Source organism: Pleurodeles waltl, chromosome 8 (assembly GCF_031143425.1).
Source record: "Pleurodeles waltl isolate 20211129_DDA chromosome 8, aPleWal1.hap1.20221129, whole genome shotgun sequence".
Classification (NCBI taxonomy): Eukaryota; Metazoa; Chordata; class Amphibia; order Caudata; family Salamandridae; genus Pleurodeles; species Pleurodeles waltl.
In genome coordinates this window covers 1,526,750,335-1,526,769,242 of record NC_090447.1, presented here as the reverse complement: position 1 = coordinate 1,526,769,242, position 18,908 = coordinate 1,526,750,335, and the positions used below count along the sequence as shown (strand labels likewise).

The window sequence follows — 18,908 nt, the reverse complement described above, 5'->3', positions numbered from 1 at the left end:
TTGGAAATAAATCACTGCAGATGAAACAGCTAACATCATCATGAACCTCCACTCCAGGGGCTGTTGTGTACGCTTGCCCTTACCACATCTACAACTTGGGGGTCTCCTCAATCAGCAAAGCACTCATCCTCATTCTAAACACCTCCATATCCACCATCGCCTTCCAGGAAGCCTGTAAACATGCAGCTGTCAATGCACTACTAAAAACACTTTTGGCAGACCCACCAAGATAGCAAACTCCCTCTACCATACCCAGCTAAAGTCATGGAAAAATGATCAACAATCAATTCGAAGTCCACTTCAACTTACATCAGTTCCTCGACACCAAGACATCAGGTATTTGACACAACCACAGCACCAATACAGCCCTCATTGCTTATACTCTCCCTCACAGACAAGACACTGGTGAAAAGAAACAACTTTGCTACCTGCATGACAGAGGTATCCACCTAGATGAGATCCAATTTCCTCAAGCTCAACTCGCACAAGACCGAAGTTGTGAATGGAGGAAAGCAGCTCTATCTCTGGAACTCCACCTAGTGGCCACTAGACCTGGGACCCCCACCTACCCCTACCACCCATGCCAGAGACCTAGGAATCATCTCAGACAAGAAACTTGACTTGACTGCCCTGGTCAACTCAGTGACCTCCACCTGCTTCCGCATCCTGAGGATGCTGCAAAAAATCTTCAAGTGGCTGCCAGAGAAAAACAAGAAAACAGTCACACAAGCACACGTAACCAGCAGACTCGACTACGGTAACACACTCTACGCTGGAATCACAGAACAGTGCCTGAACAGAATCTGAACCATCCAGAACGCAGAGGCAAGACTCATCTCAGCCCACCACGCTGCTCCAGATCTCACCTCACCTCAGAGAACTCCACTAGCTCCCCATAAACAGATGCACCCAATTCAAAATCCTCACGCACATGTACAAAGCACTACCCAGAATTGGCCCCACATAACTCAACAGCCACATAAATTTCCACCAACATTCCAGACACCTCCGCTCAGCTGGACAGTGACGTGCGTACCTACCACACATAAACAGAAGTGGAGCAGGAGGTCTCTCTTTTTCTTACATCTCCCCCAAAGCAGGGAACAACCTACCACAGTACATTCGAGCCACCTCATCACTTTCTTTCAAAAAGAATCTTTTTGTTAGAACCAAGCAAGCCATAAAAAGAGATCCACCACATAACATCATACACTGACATGGAATTGTGAAGTGTACATCTTCAAACATCATTCATGCTCCCCTTGTCCCACCCCCGCCTCCCACCACACCACACAATTTAGGATCTAAAAGCATTGCCCCAGCGTCAGGTTGGAGGAGCAGGACACAGAGCCCCTCTGAAGTTGTTCCATTTGCTCCAGATTTTAGTCCACTAACAAGGACAACCCCGGCTTTCGTATATCATCCTCTCTATGAACACTGCACCAGTCCATGTCTCTTTCCCAGTCCTCCAAGTATGGAGCATGAGCCACTCTCCACAGTTGTGCAGTGTTGCATTTAGCCACGGCAAGCCCTAAAGTCATCCAGATCCGGTCCATACGGCTTAGCTCAGCATCCCCCAAATATTTAAAAGACACCATTTATCCTCATCATTTCTTAAGTTCCCCAGTAAGCTGAAGACCTGGCTTTCCAAATAACCCCAGGGAGTCCCATGTCTACTCACCTGCTTAGCACCTGGATACCCTGTCAGGAAATTATTTTGCTGTACAAATTGGCATAACATAACGAGGAGTTGCACTGTTAAAGAAGGATGACATCCTACAGCATAACCACGGAAATATTGAGAAGGGATGAACTGGTTGATGGGTCAGAGGTCCAGAATGAGGGAATCGCCCTTCTTGGGGATGAGGAAGTAGAGAGTAAAGTGGGGGCAGTGGTTTTATGGCTACTTTTTAAAAGAGCACCTGTACTTCCTCTAGAAGGTTAAGATGTTCTTGTCTGACGGTGTGGTTGTGGGGTGGGATGTTGGCAGGGGTTTGCAAAGCTCTAGGCAGAAGGCATGGTAAACCCCTGCTAATAACCACCTGTCTGATATGATTTTCCTCCAGCAAGGGAGAAAATTCACTTGTCTGCCTCAAACAGGAGGCGTGTGATCTGAGGCAGGCAGTGGGAGTCAGTGTTTTGAGGTGGAGGCCCTTTTTTTCTGGAACCTATCCTACCCCTGCCTCTGTTGTTACTGCCCATGAAGGCACTTTTGGTGTACCATTGTGGCAATGAAGTCTGGAGGGCAATCATGGCTTTGGCAGTATCAATATAGGTCTTTGTTTTTTTCTAACATCTGGTCAACCTGCAGGCGAAAGCGATGTTTACCATCGAAGGGCAGGATAAGCATATGCTGGACTTCAGGTTTAAAACATGAAATATGAGCCTTGCCTGCGTCAGACAAGGATGCTGGTGTTGACCCCTCAAGATGCCTGTGTCAGTGGCATCCTGGGCGTAGCAAACAGTAGCATTGGAGATGGTCTTCTCTTCTGCTACTAATTCCTCACCTCCCTTTCGGAACTCCTCACTCAGATGTTTAACCACCCCCTCATCTTATCCCACTGGGTCCTATCAAACTGAGAAGGGAAGCCAACCAAATTGGCTATCATCAAGTGAGTGATTGCCTTTTTCCCTGTAGCATCGAGCTTCCTGCTCACCTTGTCTGATGAGGAAGTGTCACTCGTGGCCTGAGCAGAAGTCCGTTTGCATGCGGTATGGAACATCAGAGAGGCAGGAGGGTCAAGTCCCCTTATGTTGGGTGGGTTGTTGTGGAAGGGCTCACATTTTTGTTCCAACACATGATGTTACCACCCTTGCCTTGATGGGTTCCTTAAAAGTACATGCGGCAAACTTGATCATGCCCTTCAACAAGGGGAAAAACTGTACTGTCCTAACTGATCTAGATAATGTCTCCATTAAGAAGCCACGATTCTCCTGGAGAGCATGCCATTCACCTTGTGAAAGGCGATGACCCTTTGTATTTCCTCATGAAAAGAGGTTGTGTCATCTGTGGGTGATACCCCTTAGCAGACAGTGATCCAAGTCTGGATTCTCTAGGGAAGTCAACATCATAGTTTTTCCACAGGTTACCTTTAGGCACCGGATCAAGGTGTGCATCACAAGGGTCAGTGGGATGGAAAGGTCTGCCCTCCCTGGTGGAAGAGTGTGGGGAACCTTCTGGGGAATGTGGAGGTGGTGATGTAGGAGGAGGTGGTGGCTGAGGTAGAGGGAGTGGTGGTTAAGGTGGTGATGTAGCTGGTGGGGGAGAGGAGGAAGAAGAAATAGAAGGCGGACAGGTACCCCTGTCCATGCGCCTTTTGTGCTTGAGGCTGTGAGGGGCTCAAAAGCCATTTCTTCCTTTAAGGTCAATGTCCTTTCCCATGGCAAAGTCTCTGTGGCTTTGGTGGAGAGAACTTTGTAGAGATTCTTCCCGTTTAGGGTGTCTGGAGAGTCTCTTCTACCTTGATTCGAGCTCCTCATGGAGCCGTTAAACGATGGGTTGCTCCATGTCATTGCAGCCTGCAGTTGAAGGAGTCTTCAGCGGCAACGGATAGGGTCATCGGAAATGAAGGTGGCTGGTTTCTGCACCTGCATCTCAAGTGTCTTCTGTCTCAAAGGAAGTTGAGGACTGTGGAATATCCTCCAGCTCAATGGCAGTAAGGGGCCAATGCCTGTGCGCGGGCTCTGAAATTTTAGTCCAGTGCCGACCCAGGCCCAAAGGCGGTGGGGTTCAGAGGGCTGTACCTTAATTGGAGATCTCAATGTCCGACCCCCTCTGAGGCAGTTGTATGCCTCAACCCTGGGGCTTTTGGAATATTTTACACTGCAGACCATACTCACAGTTTGTGCCAAGGTCTTCATTCGCGATTGGAGGGCATGGAGGAGAGGGAGGCCTCCTGGATTTCTTCTTCTGGGTTCGTAGCTGGAGGAACAGATTGCCTCTGGGCTGGGTGATGACTGGTGGGATACCCAAGTGGTCAGCTTCCTTAATCTCCTCGACATAAGGCAAGAGATGTTCCCCAAAGTGAGCCAGGGTGTCTTTAGAGGCTTGACGCTGCATCCTCTGGTATGCCCACCTTCTCTCCTGTTGATACCAAAATGTTTTCTTCATGTGGAATTGAGGCAGGCCTCACACATGCTGTTCTCATAGTCAGAAGAGGGGTAGAGGTGGTGGTCAGTTCACAGAACCTTGCATATCACTGAGGACAGTTCTGGAAGGATAACACAAAATGATGCCCTGCCCCCATCAGAATGTGAAGGGGGCCCCTTAGTCTCCTATATCACACAGCTATTCATTGGCCTTGGGATGAATGTGGGCCCCATGAAGGGTTCGTGGAGGCCCTAAAGGTTGCGGACCTTCTGCATCGCAGTGACTGCAAGGGCTTGCATTGTTGCGTGTGGAAGGGGGCCTGTTGCATCACCATTTGTGCATACTCCTCCTTGAAGAAGTCGAAGACGAGGGGCCTGCAGCCCTGAAATGACCACCAGTCCTGGAAGTTAGAAGTTGATTGTGAATCGTTACAGGAAGGTGTAGTCAGGCAACATGGGCAACAGGGCTGGAGGTTTTGTGCCCCAAAGAATCAAAGTCGAATTTGCCAGCTGAGGCTCGAACAAGAGTGTGAGGAATGCACCTAGCATTTCAGCCTTACACTTCTGAAACTGACAGGGAAAAAAAGACAATCGAACATAGAGTTGATGCCCATGCGCATTGCTAACTAAGGAAGAAGTCACTATACATCTTAACTCGACACAAGTCTTGGATTTTGGAAGAAAACCAACCTAAACAACCTAGCTAAACTGTGATGAATCCATTTTAGTTTTCCAGTGGGGCAAAGGAGTTACCTCAACCTCTGGCTTGCAGGCCTGTAGCCTCCGTCACCTAGTGACCTTTTACCCACTTAGTATGCTCTGTTTTATTCCATTTATTTTATTATTTCTTTTAGCTTCTGCCATTGCTTACCTTTTATAAGAAATGTTTTGAGTTTCATTATCAGTGTCACTATCAGTGATGTACGCAGGTATTATCATCAGGTCCCTTTCTCACTTCCGTGTGACAGCAACATAATGTGCACTTGTTAGGGATTGTTTACGCAATTGCAGACACAAGTCTGCCACATTATCTGTTGTTGAGGGACATACCTCCGTCAAGGATCCTACATAATCAGTATAAATACACCTCACACGGACAACATCATTAGAGGGGTTCCTTCCAGAGGCCATCTATGCTGCATATCACTTTGCTGCAGAACTCAGCCTTTGTGTCACCATGGAGTCTGACCTACCGACCCACCGACAGAGCACAGACCCCCACAAACCCAACGCCCCGAGCAACACCAACCTCCTTCACACCTGGACCCTCGTCAACAAAGGTGACATCACCAACACCATGGCCTCCATCCACTCCGGATACCCATCGGACCCCTGCCCTCACCACACCTTCAATAAAGCAAGCAACAATCATCGCACCCCAACTCTGCGACACCATCAACAGCTCTTTTGAGTCAGCCACCTTCCCAGAAATCTGGAAACATGCGGAAGTCAACGCCCTACTGAAGAAGCCCAAGGTGGACCCAGACGACCCGAAGAACTACCGACCGATCTCCCTCCTCCCCGTCCCAGCCAGGGTCATCAAAAAAGTCGTCAAAGCCCAACTTTCACGTTTCTTGGAAGACAGCAAGGCGATCAACACCTCCCAATCCGGATTCCGAAAACATCACAGCACCGAGACTGCACTCATCGCTGCCACGGATGACATCAGGACCATGCTCGATGAAGGCGAAACCGCAGCACTCATCCTCCTGGACCTCTCCGCAGCCTTCGACACGGTATGCCATCACACTCTGTACACAACTCCACAACGCCGGAATCCGCGACAAGGCGCTCAACTTCCTCTCCGGCAGAACCCAGAGAATCCACCATCCACCGTTCCTGCAGATGCCTCCAAGATCATCTGTGGCGTCCCCCAGGGATCATCCCTCAGCCAAAAGCTCTTCAAAGTTTACATGGCCCCTCTCGCCATCATCACACGGTCCCACCATATCAACATGGTGTCCTACGCCGACGACACCCTGCTGATCCTCTCCCTCACGAAAGACCCTACCACTGCAAAAAACAACCTTCACAACAGACTCCACGCCATCTCCAACTGGATGGAATCAAGCCGCCTCAAGCTAAACACCGACAAAACTGCAATCCTCATCTTCGGCTCCGACCCCTCAGCATGGAACGACTCTTGGTGGCCCAGCTCCCTAGGTACCGCCCCCTCACCCACCACCCACGCACGCAACCTGGGCTTCATCTTGGACTCCACTCTCAGCATGACTCAGCAGGTCAACGCAATCTCGCCCGCAAAATCTTCAAGTGGATTCCCATTGAGACCAGGAACTCTGTCACCCACGCCCTGGTCAGCAGCAGATTGGACTACGGCAACGCTCTATACGCAGGGACAACGGCCAAGCTGCAAACAAAACTGCAACGAATACAGAACGCATCCGCCCGCCTCATCCTTGATGTCCCACGCCACAACCACATCTCCCCCCACCTCAGAGACCTGCACTGGCTACCCGTTTCGAAGAGGATCACCTTCAAGCTCCTGACCCACGCACACAAAGCTCTCCACAACACAGGTCCAGCTTACCTCAACGACAGACTCACCTTCCACGCCCCCACCCGCCATCTCCGCTCCGCCAGCCTCGCACTCGCCACCGTCCCCCACATCCGCTGCACCACTGCGGGAGGAAGATCCTTTTCTCATCTCGCTGCCAAGACCTGGAACTCCCTACCGCTCCACCTACGCCAGACCCAGGACCTCCCGACATTCAGGAAACACCTCAAGACGTGGCTCTTCGGCCAGTAGCGTCCCCCTCCCCAGCGCCTTCAGACCCTAACGGGTGAGTAGTGCGCTTTAGAAATGTTCTGATTGATTGACCTAGAGATCTCATTCCAAGGTAACAAGGGCTGGGGGGACCTTCTCATGGACATGGTACTGGCAGATTAGGGTTTATTATACCTAGCTCTCGCTAAGGTAAAGATTAGGTTTTCTTGGTTAGGAATATCATATCTCATGTTTATTGTAAGATGGTGGGGGAGGTTCGTATTCTCAGCTCTCGTCTTCACAATTCTACTTTTATTACTGTTCATTATCCTGATCATTGCAGCACATGCATTTTATTTGAGATTGTAGCCTTTTCAATAAATATATTGAAAACTCTTCTGCATTTCCTTCATTGCCTATGTGTGTATGAGACTTGTTGCTAACGAGAGAAAAGGGTAACTTCTGTTCCACCATGACTCCCCTGAGAAGTCGCAATCTAGAGTCCATGTGTACGGCTGCCTGAAATCACCTCTGCTATCTGAGTTTTGGTGTGGTACTGATTGTGAGTTGGGAGGGTTGGGCCGATAGTTGCGACTTGTTGTAAGAGTGGCCTAGTCACCTCCGAACAAAAGTGCTGTAATCCCTAAACTAGCAGTCTCACTGAGGAGCGAGAGTCCCCCTATGACACTACAATAGATGGCAGGGGTATGAAAGTGCTGTTATAGTTATGTATGGTAGTAATATCTCACACTATATTAAAACAGACATAGAAATTCACTGCCACAAAGGTTAAAGGAACGTTATAGTTAGGTAAATGTTTCTGTGACAAAGTAAAAGTTTGAAACTAAAAAAAAAATAAAAAAAAAAAAAATGAAATTAAACAGTTATAGTTAAAAGTATCAACCTGAACTTGCGCCCATGCCATGAACAGGTTATGACCTCACCTATTGCATCATTCATGACATGCTCTATGACAAGTTGGCATACTAGAATGTAGAGAGGGACTGGCCTCTCTGCTACGTCCTCTCTCTTGGATGATGAGTGTGTGTAGTAGGGTGTGGGGAAGGACTGCCCTCTACGCTGAGACCCCTCTCAGGGATGATGGGTGTGCGTAGTAGGGTGTGCAGAGGGACTGGCCTCTCCACTGACAGCTATCCCGAGGGTACCAGGTGTCCATAGTAGGGTATGGAGAGGGACTATCCTCTCCACTAACGCCCCTCCACAGGGTGACAAACATACATCATAGTGTATGGGAGGGACTAGCCTCTCCACTGATACCTCTCTCTTGGATGAAGGGTGTGTGCAGCAGGGTGGCAGAGGGACTGGCCTCCCTGCTGAAACCTTTCTCTTGGATGAGTGTGCATAGTATGGTGTGGGAAGGGACTGGTCACTCCGCTGAGACCTCTCTCTTGGATGACGAGTGTGTATAGTACGTTGTGGGAACGGACTGGACATCTCTTAGGTAATAGGCGTGCATAGTAGGGTGTGGAGAGAGACTGTCCTCTCTGCTGAGAACTCTCTCTGGGATGATGGGTGTGCTCAACTGGGTGTGGGGAGAGACTGCCCTATCTGCTGACAGTCATCCCCAGGGCGTTGGGTGTATGTAGTAGGGTATGCAGAGGGACTGACCTCTCCATCAACGCCCTTCTTAGATGACGGGTGTGTGTAGTAGTGTGTGGGGAGGAACTGACTTCTCCGCTCAGACCTCTATCTTGGATGATGGGTGTGTGTACTAGAGCATGGAGAGAGACTGGCTTCTCTGTTGAGACCTCTGTCTTGGATGACGAGTGTGTGCAGTACGGTGTGGAAAGGGACTAGGCTCTCTGCCAAACCCTCTCTCTGGAATGACAGATGTGCGTAATAAGGTATGAGGAGGGACTGGCCTCTCAGCTGACAGCTATCTCCAGGGCGTCAGGTGTATGTAGTAGGGCGTGAGGATCGACTGACCTCTCCAAAGGGTTACAAGTATGAGCAATAGTGTATGGGGGGGCTAGCCTCTCTGCTGAGACCTCTCTTTTAGATAACAGTTGTGAGTTGTATGGCGTGGGGATGGACTGATCTCTGTACTGAGACCTCTCTCTGGGATGATGAAGGTGCATAGTAGTGCATGGGGAGGAACTGGCCTCTCCACTAACAGCTATCCCCAGGGTGCCAGGTGTGCATCGTAGGGTGTGGGGAGAGAATTGCTTCTCCGCTGTTTGTATCGGTATGCATACTTGAGTGTGGCGAGGGACTAACTTATCTGCTGAGACCTCTCTCTTGGAAGATGAGTGTGCATACAGTGTGGGAAGGAAATGGCCTCTCTGCTGAGACCTTTCTCTTGGATGACAGGTGTGCATACTAGAGTGTGGACAGGAATTTGCCTTTCTGCGGAGACCTCTCTTTTGGATGATGGGCGTTCCAACTAGGTTTTGAGGAGAGACTAGCATCTCTGCTTACAGCTATCCCCAGGACGTCTGGTGTACGTAGTAAGGTGTGGGGAGGGACTGACCTCTCCACTCACACCCGTTCGCTGGGTGACAAGCATGCATAATATTGTATGGGGAGGGACTAGCCTCTAGGTGAGACCTCTCTCTTAGATGATTGGTGTGCATAGTAGGGTGTGAGGAGGGACTGACCTCTTCGTTGAAATCTCTCTCTTGGATGATAAATGTGCACAATAGAATGTGGGGATGGACTGGCCTCTCCACTGATTACTCTCTCTTGGATGACAGGAGTGCTTAGTAGGGTGTGGGGAGGGACTGCCCACTCCAGTGAGAGTATTCAACAAGGTGACAGATGAGCGTAGTAGGGTGTGATGACGGACTACCTCTACAGTGAGATTCCTTTTTAGGGTGACATGTGCATAGTACAGTGGGAGAGATTGCCTACCCCTCTCTATTTTTCATGGTCCCAGTAGAGTCCAGTGAGATTGCAACATTTAAAACATTTTTTTTTTTTTTTTACAGTTTGCTTCATCACAGTACTTATGCCTTATGGTTCTCCTCTCAATTACTAGGGGGACAAGATGTCTTTATCCCGCCCCTTAATTCATCTTTTTACCATAAATTTCACAACACATCCAAAATTTCAACATGTACAGTAATGGCAGCCATTTAATTAGTGTTTCTCTAACAGCCAGCCAATCACAGCGCTCACTCTCATGGGGCTCACAGGAGCCACCCAATCCCAAAGGAGAAGCCTGATGAAGAAAAACTGACCTCTCGACCAATCATATGACTCCATTTTTTAATTTGCACTACGAAGGGACTCTGTGAGTTAAACCTTATGTTATGAAGACCAATGCAGAGATATCAATCAATCAATAGTTGTAAAGTGCGGCTACTCACCCGGGGGGAGGGGGTGACTCACTTGATCACTGATTTCTGTCAAAATAGCCTAACCAGAGATCAAACAAAACAGTACAGACAGCACTGGCACAGATGTTTGCCTCAGGGAGAAACCAACAAAAGGAAAGTACAAAACATTTCAGTTATTTTCTGAATGTTTTGCTAAATGTGCACTTATTTTTTTAACTGGGAGGCTAGCTTTATTAGTCTCTACAGTGCAAGTCTTTCCAAGTTACAAAGAAAGGTTGGGTGTTTGTTTTTGGGCTTTTGTACAAAAAGAATTCTATGTTTATGAAATACTGCATTTTGAATGTGTGTACTTCCTTACCATATTTAAAAAAAAATGATTTTTGTTGTTTTTCGATTATAACTATAGTAAAGAAATGCATGTTTATCGTATTGACACAGTATTGACATTATTCAGACAGTACTTTCAGATTATTTATCTTCCATCCTCTTGTCTCCTCCCCCTGTCTACCAGTGATTTGGCTACATCTCCCTGCCCTGTGGTGTCTCTCGATTGGTCCATCCTATGTATCTCCTCCTCGCAATTAATTCACCTGTCCGGATCCTACATTCCTCTGCCTCATGATTAACCTCCTTTATAGTTGCCCTTCTACGTCAATCTGATCAGCAGTTTTCACCTGGATGCCAGGGCCCTAGTTTTTCCCAAATTTGTTCTCACAACCCCTGCCTTTGTCTACTTCTCGTTCTATGATTTTGCTGCGTGCCATTCCCTCTTCTCAGTTTCTACATATTGGAGGGGTTTCACTTCCCCATTTCTGAGCTATGTCCCTTTTTGCCACCATGTAATCAAAGTTCACCAGAATCTTCTGGTCGCGCATGAGGTCTGAGGGTTCCAATAGGCCCAATAGAGCCGTTCGGGTGGTCATATCTACAAAGTCTAAACCACCCTTCCAAGGGATGCTGTCACGTGTTCACCAGAATTGTACAATTACAGGGCAATGTCACCACGTGTGTATGAAAGTTCCCTCTGTGCCACATTTCTGGCGACATAAAGCATCCTCTGCCCTGACAATACTATGAAGTAGTGTAGTATGTCCTATGCAGGAGCTTAAGTTGGATTAGTTGGTAACTGGTCTTGATGGCCCTCTCTGATGGGTAGCTCAGCTATGTCCCGTTCGCACCTGTCTCTTAGGTGTGTCAGTGGCCCAAGAGTGTTCCACATTCATGTGCCATGTGTCAGGGATATTAGTTTATGTCAGACTCGTCCATCCATGAACCTGTCCTCCGGGGGGGGGGTGAACCCTGTGTCTCCTCTTCAGCATCTATATTTCGGGTAAGCACATGTCTTAGCTGTCTGAATTTAAACCATTGGGTGGGAGGCACCTGATATTCTCCCTGTAAGTGGGAAAATGGGACCATCACATTTGCACCTCACACTTCTGCCAGCTTTGATTTGCCAATCACGTCCCAGCCTTGAATGTCCTCAAGGGCATCTACTCGCCGTAGCCATGTGCCCTCCCAAAGTGCTGCGTGTGGTGTAAGTCTTGTGTCCCATTTGATTTTCCTGAATAGACTGTTCCAAACCCTCCACACTGTCTCAGTTGCTGGACATGCCACTTTGTTGAGACGTCCCCCAAATGGGGTGTGCATGCAGCTATATCTTCCCATTCCCCACCTGCCTGCTTGGTAGGCTGGAACGTCCTTGTTCGCATACATCCAATCATTCACCATGCCGACCTGCACCACCTCATAATATTTCTTTATGTTGCGGAACACTATCCCTCCGTCAGATTTGGAACACTGGAGGGTCTGCATCGCTCCGCAGATTTGTATCCCTGCCCAAAGTAGCATCCTTAGTATGGCATCCAGTCTTTTGAGAAATGACTTCGGTAGTTCATTTTGCAGAATATACAATAGTCGGGGGAAGGCAATCATTTTAAACATTGCTGCTTTGCCCATCAGTGATAATGGTAGTGTACTCCAGCGCCACACATCCTTTTCCAGTCTGTGAAGCACTGGGGTAAGCTTGGCCTGAGCAAATGAGGCGGCATCTCTGATAATCCAGATGCCTAGATATTTAAATCTGTGGGACCATTCCACTAAGTCAAATGCCTTGTTGGTGTCTAAAGATAGAATGGCCCTGGGTTCCCTTGTGTCGGGCTGTGTTATATTATCATAAAGGCAGTGCAGGTTTAGCCTAGTTGAAGGGTAAGGCATAAAGCCCCTCCGGTCTGCATGTACCAGCAAAGTCTGTTGGCCAGTACTTTTGCCAGGATTTTGGCATCTACATTCAGTAACGAAATCAGTCTATAAGAGTCACACCTATGGGAAGGCTTTCCTTCCTTAGAGATGAGGATAATTGTCGTCATGCAGTCGATAAAGACTGCATGGAAAGCATCTTGGTACATTTAGAGCATTGGTTTCGCAACTCTACTGGCAACTTTACAAAATAATTCTACTGGTAGCTCGTTTGGGCCCGGAGTTTTCCCTGCCTGCATCTGAGACAAAGCCAACATAATTTTGGCCTCAGTGAGGTCCGATTCCAGAGTTTCCCTTTGTTCAGGGTTTTTACCAGGCAGCCCCACAAAAAGGTCCTTATCTCACACTCCGAGTACTCTGCCCTGGAAGCATAGAAGGCAGACATAGAGGTTGCAAAAACTTCTGCAATTGGAGTACTACTTCTCACTATTTCTCCCGAGTCCATTTGGAGTTCCCTTATCTAGTTGGATTCTCAATCTCTGTTATCTATCCAGGCCAATAGCTTACCAGCCTTATCTCCGGCTTCGTAGATACGTTTCTGTTTTGCTAAGAAGGAAGTCTTCACCTCGTGACATGCTACCTCCTGACAGAATCTGGAGCGCAGAAGCACAGACTGTCAGTGGAGCGTTGAAGGTTGAGCTGCATATTCCCTTTCAATTGCCTCAATGTCATGATATCGCTTCCGCTGTGTGTCCAATGTGATGCCCGTGTGTGTAAACCAAATGCAACTCTCCTTAAACTTCCACCCTCCACCATACTGATCTGGAACATGATACCCCCCAATTCACTGTATGTGTCTGCCCTTAACCATGTAAATACGAAATACAATGTGTGCGGGGGTGGGCCATTCCAGTACGTTAGCTGGTATCCAAGGAATCAAAGTCACGTAACGTCCTGGTCGCTAGCCCCCCCAGTTCCACTGCGGACCCAGAGCATATTCACCAATTCCATCAGGCTTCTTTCAGGGGCCCATCTCTTTTACGTGTCCTGTCCCTTGGGCTAATAGTAAGCATATCTGTACTTACAATCTGTCGGTAGAAGCAGTAGGCTAAAATCAGATAATGTGATCCAAAGTCATCAGGGTCATTACCAGTGGATGCTTCCCCTCTTTGTCCATGCTGGAACCTGTCAGATCTGTTTAGCTCGCCCCACCCTCTGGGGCAATGGCTCTCCATTTATTATTGTATAGTATGTCATTGCAGTTCTTTATTTCTTCCATAATTTTCACTTGTTCTGCTTTATCTGTGGTTTCATCTGGGAGGACTTGCTGCCTGCACCTCTCCTTTTTCTGGGTTTCCGTCTTTGCCACTCTTGTTTGGTATCCACCAGAGTGTCCTGGTCCTTCCAGAGTCCTTGCTGTTCCAACCAGTGCCACGCCTCCTTTGCCTAGAGTAGGAAATGTACAGTCTCCTTTTGTACCACTCTCAATTTCACTGGAAATAAAAGGGCATACTTAAGACCCAATTGGCGCATTATTTTCTTGTTGGGTACAAATGCCCCCTTCTGCCGTTGGTCCAATGATGTGTAATCTGACTAGACATTAACTTCCTGTCCTTCTATTTTCCTGGGGCCATGTTTGCAGGTGAGTTGAAGTATAACGTTCTAATCTCTAAAGTTCATTAATCGTGCAATGATCGGTCGGGGGTTATCCTGGAGAAGGGGCCCTCATTGGTATCCTATATGCTCTCACAAGTGTTAAAGCGCAAGGGCCTTCCTTTAAGTACTGTCTTTTCCAGCCAATCCTCAATGAAAAGTTCAATATTGTGGCCCTCTGCTCTTTCAGAGACCCCCATTAGTCTTATATTGTGTCTCCTGGACCCCCCGTCCGCATCTTCCAGTCGGTCCGTTATGGTCACCATCACCTTTTCCAGCTGTGCGCATTGCTTCGTAAGGTCCTTGACCACCAGGTGTGGTGTGTCTAACTTTAATTATGCCTCATGTACTCAGTTTCTACTAAATTCTTGTGGTCGGCTCTTAGGATACCCACTTCATTCACCACTGCCACTATCTGTGCCTCTAGAGTCTGTGTGGTGACTTCAATTGCCACCAGTATTACTGCGGTCTGTGGGTGGTGATTCTCGGAGGTCCCAAGAGGCACCATGCATGCCCACCCTTCTAGTAACTAGGCTTTACAGGTTGTCTTCTGGCTGCGCTGCAAGTAATGGGTTGCTGGCCGCAGTGCCCCCAGCGACCTGCACACACCCTCATGTCAGCAGAGGAGAGCAGGTCATTCCACGGGAGTCGTTATTATCAGGCCTAGGAGCATCTAAGCCACACCAGTAGGTTCACCACTCTGCAGGCCCCCCCTAGTCTCAGAGCATCGCCAGGCCCTCTCCGATCCCCATTTGCCAGCGATTACCGAGGATATATCAGGCTTGCGGCCTCTATGTGTTTCAAGGGGTCCACTCCGTTGTCTGCAGCAGTGCTGCCTTTAGCGCGTTCCTCTGGATGCCATATTGAGTGCAGTTTTCTTTTTTCCCCACAGACGGCCTGTATTCCTGCAGTTGTCCGTCTGCAGGGCTTTGTTGGATCTTCGAGCCCTCTCTCCCTCCTCCCACAGCGTCTGTCAGGAGTGTCTCAGGCCACAGGGGGCTTCCGATGGCTCCTCCACATTTCAGAAGTGCTGATTTACAGCTTTTGCGAACGTCACCCAGTGCATATCGGCAGGTGCCATGTTGTGTGTGTTGCCTCCGCCAGCCTTTACTCCTGTAGCGTCCTTGGGCTTTCCAGGGTTTTAGGTGGTCCCCGCCGCATCTCTGCTGGACTCTAATTCTTTCCGCTCCTTATATTATTTTCAGGCCCAAAGGGCCAGTGTCATGATAATTGCTCTGGGGCTCAATGGACGGCAGAAGCTCAACCGAGCACGTCCGCGGCCACTGCCAGCTAGGCCACACCTCCTTCTCTCTTACCATATTTAATAGCAACTACATCCTGAAAGGGTTTTATGGCAAGTGAAAATGTACTGCTTGGACAGAAGGTCTGATGGACATATAAGCTCAGTGAATGCCTATAATGAGATGTTTTGTAGGTTTAGGTAACTGAAGGAAGAAAACCTACGTTATTGCTGGAAGTGAATATTTATTTGGAATGGTAAGGACCTGGAGTATTTCCATATATGTTGTTAAATAACATATTTTGTTTTAAAATATTAGTGACTGATTGTACATTTGTCACATATTTCTAGTGTCACAGCTTAAGTAAGTATAGCTTGGTAAAGATTTCTTAATTTTTTGGAAATGCAGGTACTTATGCCAGTCTTGCATTTTTACTTAGAAATATCTCAGAGGTGAATTAAAGTACCTATTTAGTATAATCCCAGCTCAGAAGAATGTTATTATAAAAGACATATTTAGAAATTACTCTACAGTATAGTTTATCTTACAGGAAAAGAGCTGGGCATGATTAATGTATCAAGTGCAGCAGACCCACAATTCATCAAATCTAAGGAAGGCACCTGAAGAGTCATTACAAAATCTGATCGGGAAATATGTGGAAGGGAGTCTTAAGCTGTAACCTGATAATGGCATTCCGTAACCTGAGAAAATTCTAAGACAACTCCATCTATAGGAATGTTGGGATAAAACACTGGATATCCCTTATTCAAAACCCAAGCAAAGTTGGTGGTAAGAGAGTACTCATACAGGAATAATATTGACGCACTGGGCAAACTACCTAGAACTCAGTCCCTCATATCAAGTTACACCCCTTTCCTCAATCTTGCCTCGCTTTGAACATGAAAGTGGTCACAAGAGACATATTCATTAGACTGAGTATTTTGCTGTTGCCACTTAAGCTTTGGCATCCTGGAAATTGAACGTCTTACGCAAATGTAGAGGGTGTGGATATCGCCAGGAGTCCCTTCCCCACGTTATCTGTATCTATCCGTACCTACTGAATCTTAGAAGAAAGTTCTTACTTTACGGCTTCAATCGGCTAGACGTAAGGCCTTTTAAGGAAGCAATGAATGTTTGCCTGCAGGGCACTGAGCAACAACAATTTTGTTGACTGCTTAAGTATTTGGATTTAGCAATAACTGAGCTACAGAAAATGAATTTGGCTCTAATCAATCCTTTATGTTCACAGTATCAACATCCTTTTGACAATGGTTAAGGTTCATAGCCAACGGTCAGTACCGGGGGTGTGATCGACATACTGCTGGAATATGCCACAAGACTCATAATAAGCTTGGCTTCAAATGCACCTGGCACTTTATGACGCATCCTGTAATTTTGTACGTGGCAGACTTGGAAGGAGTCTAAACGCTATATGTTGCATTAATGATAATTGATAGGTTTACATAAGAACACAGAACTTTGTTCTTAATGGTTTGATATATTGAGTTGGTTTTAAGTACTTGTAAGAGGACAAGTACCAGGACCTGATGATCCATGAAACACAACTGAGGTGGCTATTTCTAGCCAGGGGTTGCCATATTGCGACATGAGAGGGATATTTCTGCAAGTTGTTGATTTCAACACCACTGCACACGAGCACCCCAGCCAGAACTGCTATGGACAGAAGGTGTCCCTGTTTGCCCAGGACCCTCGAGATCAGAGCTCCCCTTTGGGCTCCTCCATAGTGGCCTTCCAGTCCTTACTTGCAGCCTCTCTTCACCAGAACCGTTTTGCCATTGAAATTAACAGGGCATCCGATGCTGAAAAGCACTTCTGCACCCGGATGCCCCAGAGCCGACTGAGGGGACCTTTTGGTGCTCCCTGGGCCTTGCCACATACTTACCTTAGCTCCAGAAGAACAGTCCTGTAAATCATTGCTTAGTATCCATAAGCAGAATATGTTTCTTTCCCATAGAATAACAATATTGCTTTAAAGATACAAGTGTATTTCTGTATACTGCAAAAGTGATAACTCGAAAAGTACTTAACCAATTACGAATTTCTAAGTGTTAAAAATATATAGAAATACGTGTTATTTTTCTAAATTGGTGTGGATCTCCTTTTTGAGTGTGTGCATCAGTTACTGACTCTGTGTATGCAACACGTGTCTAACACTCTCTGATAAGCCCAAGGCTGCTCGACCACACTACCCCGGATAGAGCACATTGAGATTGCTAGAGCAAGCCCCTGTCCACTTATAAGGGATACCTGGGCTCTTTACACAGCATACCTGTTCATGGTATATATATAACGACCAGCTTCCTACAATCTGAGATAGTGAGGCTCTCCTCTCCTGCTAGTTTATAGTCACAGCATCAACTACATAATAGAAAGATCACAAGCTGAAGTATGAACTGAGTGGATGCAGAAAACTGAAACACTCACAGAAACTGAACTGATTCATACCTAGATGTGTGACACTATGGTAAAATAATGTATAATAACTACTCTTACGTCTATTGGGTTAAAGGGGGTCACCTTGTGCACCATCGGGTGGTGCTATTTACTGAAATATAACATTAATGATTTTTTTTAACTCAGTGGGCGAGCAGCTGCAGTAACTAATAAACAGAGAAGGTGCTTTTAACTCACCTGTAAGATTATAGATGCTTCTTTTTATCTCAGATTCCAGGTGATCCTCAGAAGAAGCCGCTGACTCCTCTTTCGTTTGTGAAGAAATAAGAGATGTGATAGCTGCCATTCCTGTAAAAAACAAAAAAAAGAGAACAATAATTAATTTCAAATGAAAGGAACTGACAGGAAATTTGATGACTGCAGTGCGTGGCAGGGCTTCTTAGGAAAACTGGAGGCAAAGCGGAGAAGAAATCTCCTTGTTCAGGTCAGCCCAAGAGCCACCCCTCAGAGGATGGAGCCATGATATGGTGGCCCAGATTTGTTTTCTGTTGCAGAGGAATATATACACCAACATGATACACAGTACAGAGAGGCTAAGATACTTGGAACCCAAACACATAAAAATATGCAGCTGCATGGAGCACACTTTCACGTTCAGCAAAAAAAAAAAAAGGAAACAAACACAAAAAGGCCCTGTCTAATCATTGATTAGTGGCTGTCATTCCTTCATAAAGGCTCTCTTTCCCTGGTCACCTATTATAGATTGCAAGGCAACTTGAACTGTGCATGGTACATTAAGTTTTACCATTTATCAATATTTGGGGCAGTGGGGCTGATCCAGCCAAGGTCAATACATAGTTTCACCACCACAACAGTAAACAGGGTATGGGTATGCATGAATTCACTCCGAAGGCAAATAATAAACTCTTAGCAGTGAAAATTAAGCGCCTGATTCAGATTTTGACAGACTGGTTACTCAAGCACAAACATTACAGACATACCGTCCTCTGCCCTGCAAGTGCCATTGGAGATAATGCACTTGTAATACGCGGGACGGTATAGCTGTCATGTTTACGAAGGAGAAACAAGTCCGTTGAACTCTAAATGGGTCCCTAAGTGTAGATTAATCAACTCAGAAGCAGCTCCTGCTATTTGAGTCCACAATTCTGGAAGGCACTTACACTGTGCAAACACATGGACTTCGTCAGCTTCTTCAATATCACATTGAGGGCATCTAGAATCTTTGTGACCCTTCCATTTGAACAATTTCTCTGGTGTGTAATATGCCCT

The 18,908-nt window shown here is 47.0% G+C and overlaps 1 protein-coding gene across 3 annotated transcripts in view; it reads right to left on the bottom strand.

Annotated features, from left to right (window-relative positions):
• Positions 1 to 18,908, bottom strand: part of LOC138248910 (zinc finger protein interacting with ribonucleoprotein K-like) — a 92,967-nt gene that overhangs the window by 34,335 nt on the left and 39,724 nt on the right. For all 3 annotated transcript variants that reach the window (XM_069202892.1, XM_069202890.1, XM_069202891.1), the window contains one exon: positions 17,856 to 17,966. In XM_069202892.1, coding sequence (XP_069058993.1) covers positions 17,856 to 17,966 — 111 coding nt within the window. The remainder of the gene's footprint in view (positions 1 to 17,855; positions 17,967 to 18,908) is intronic.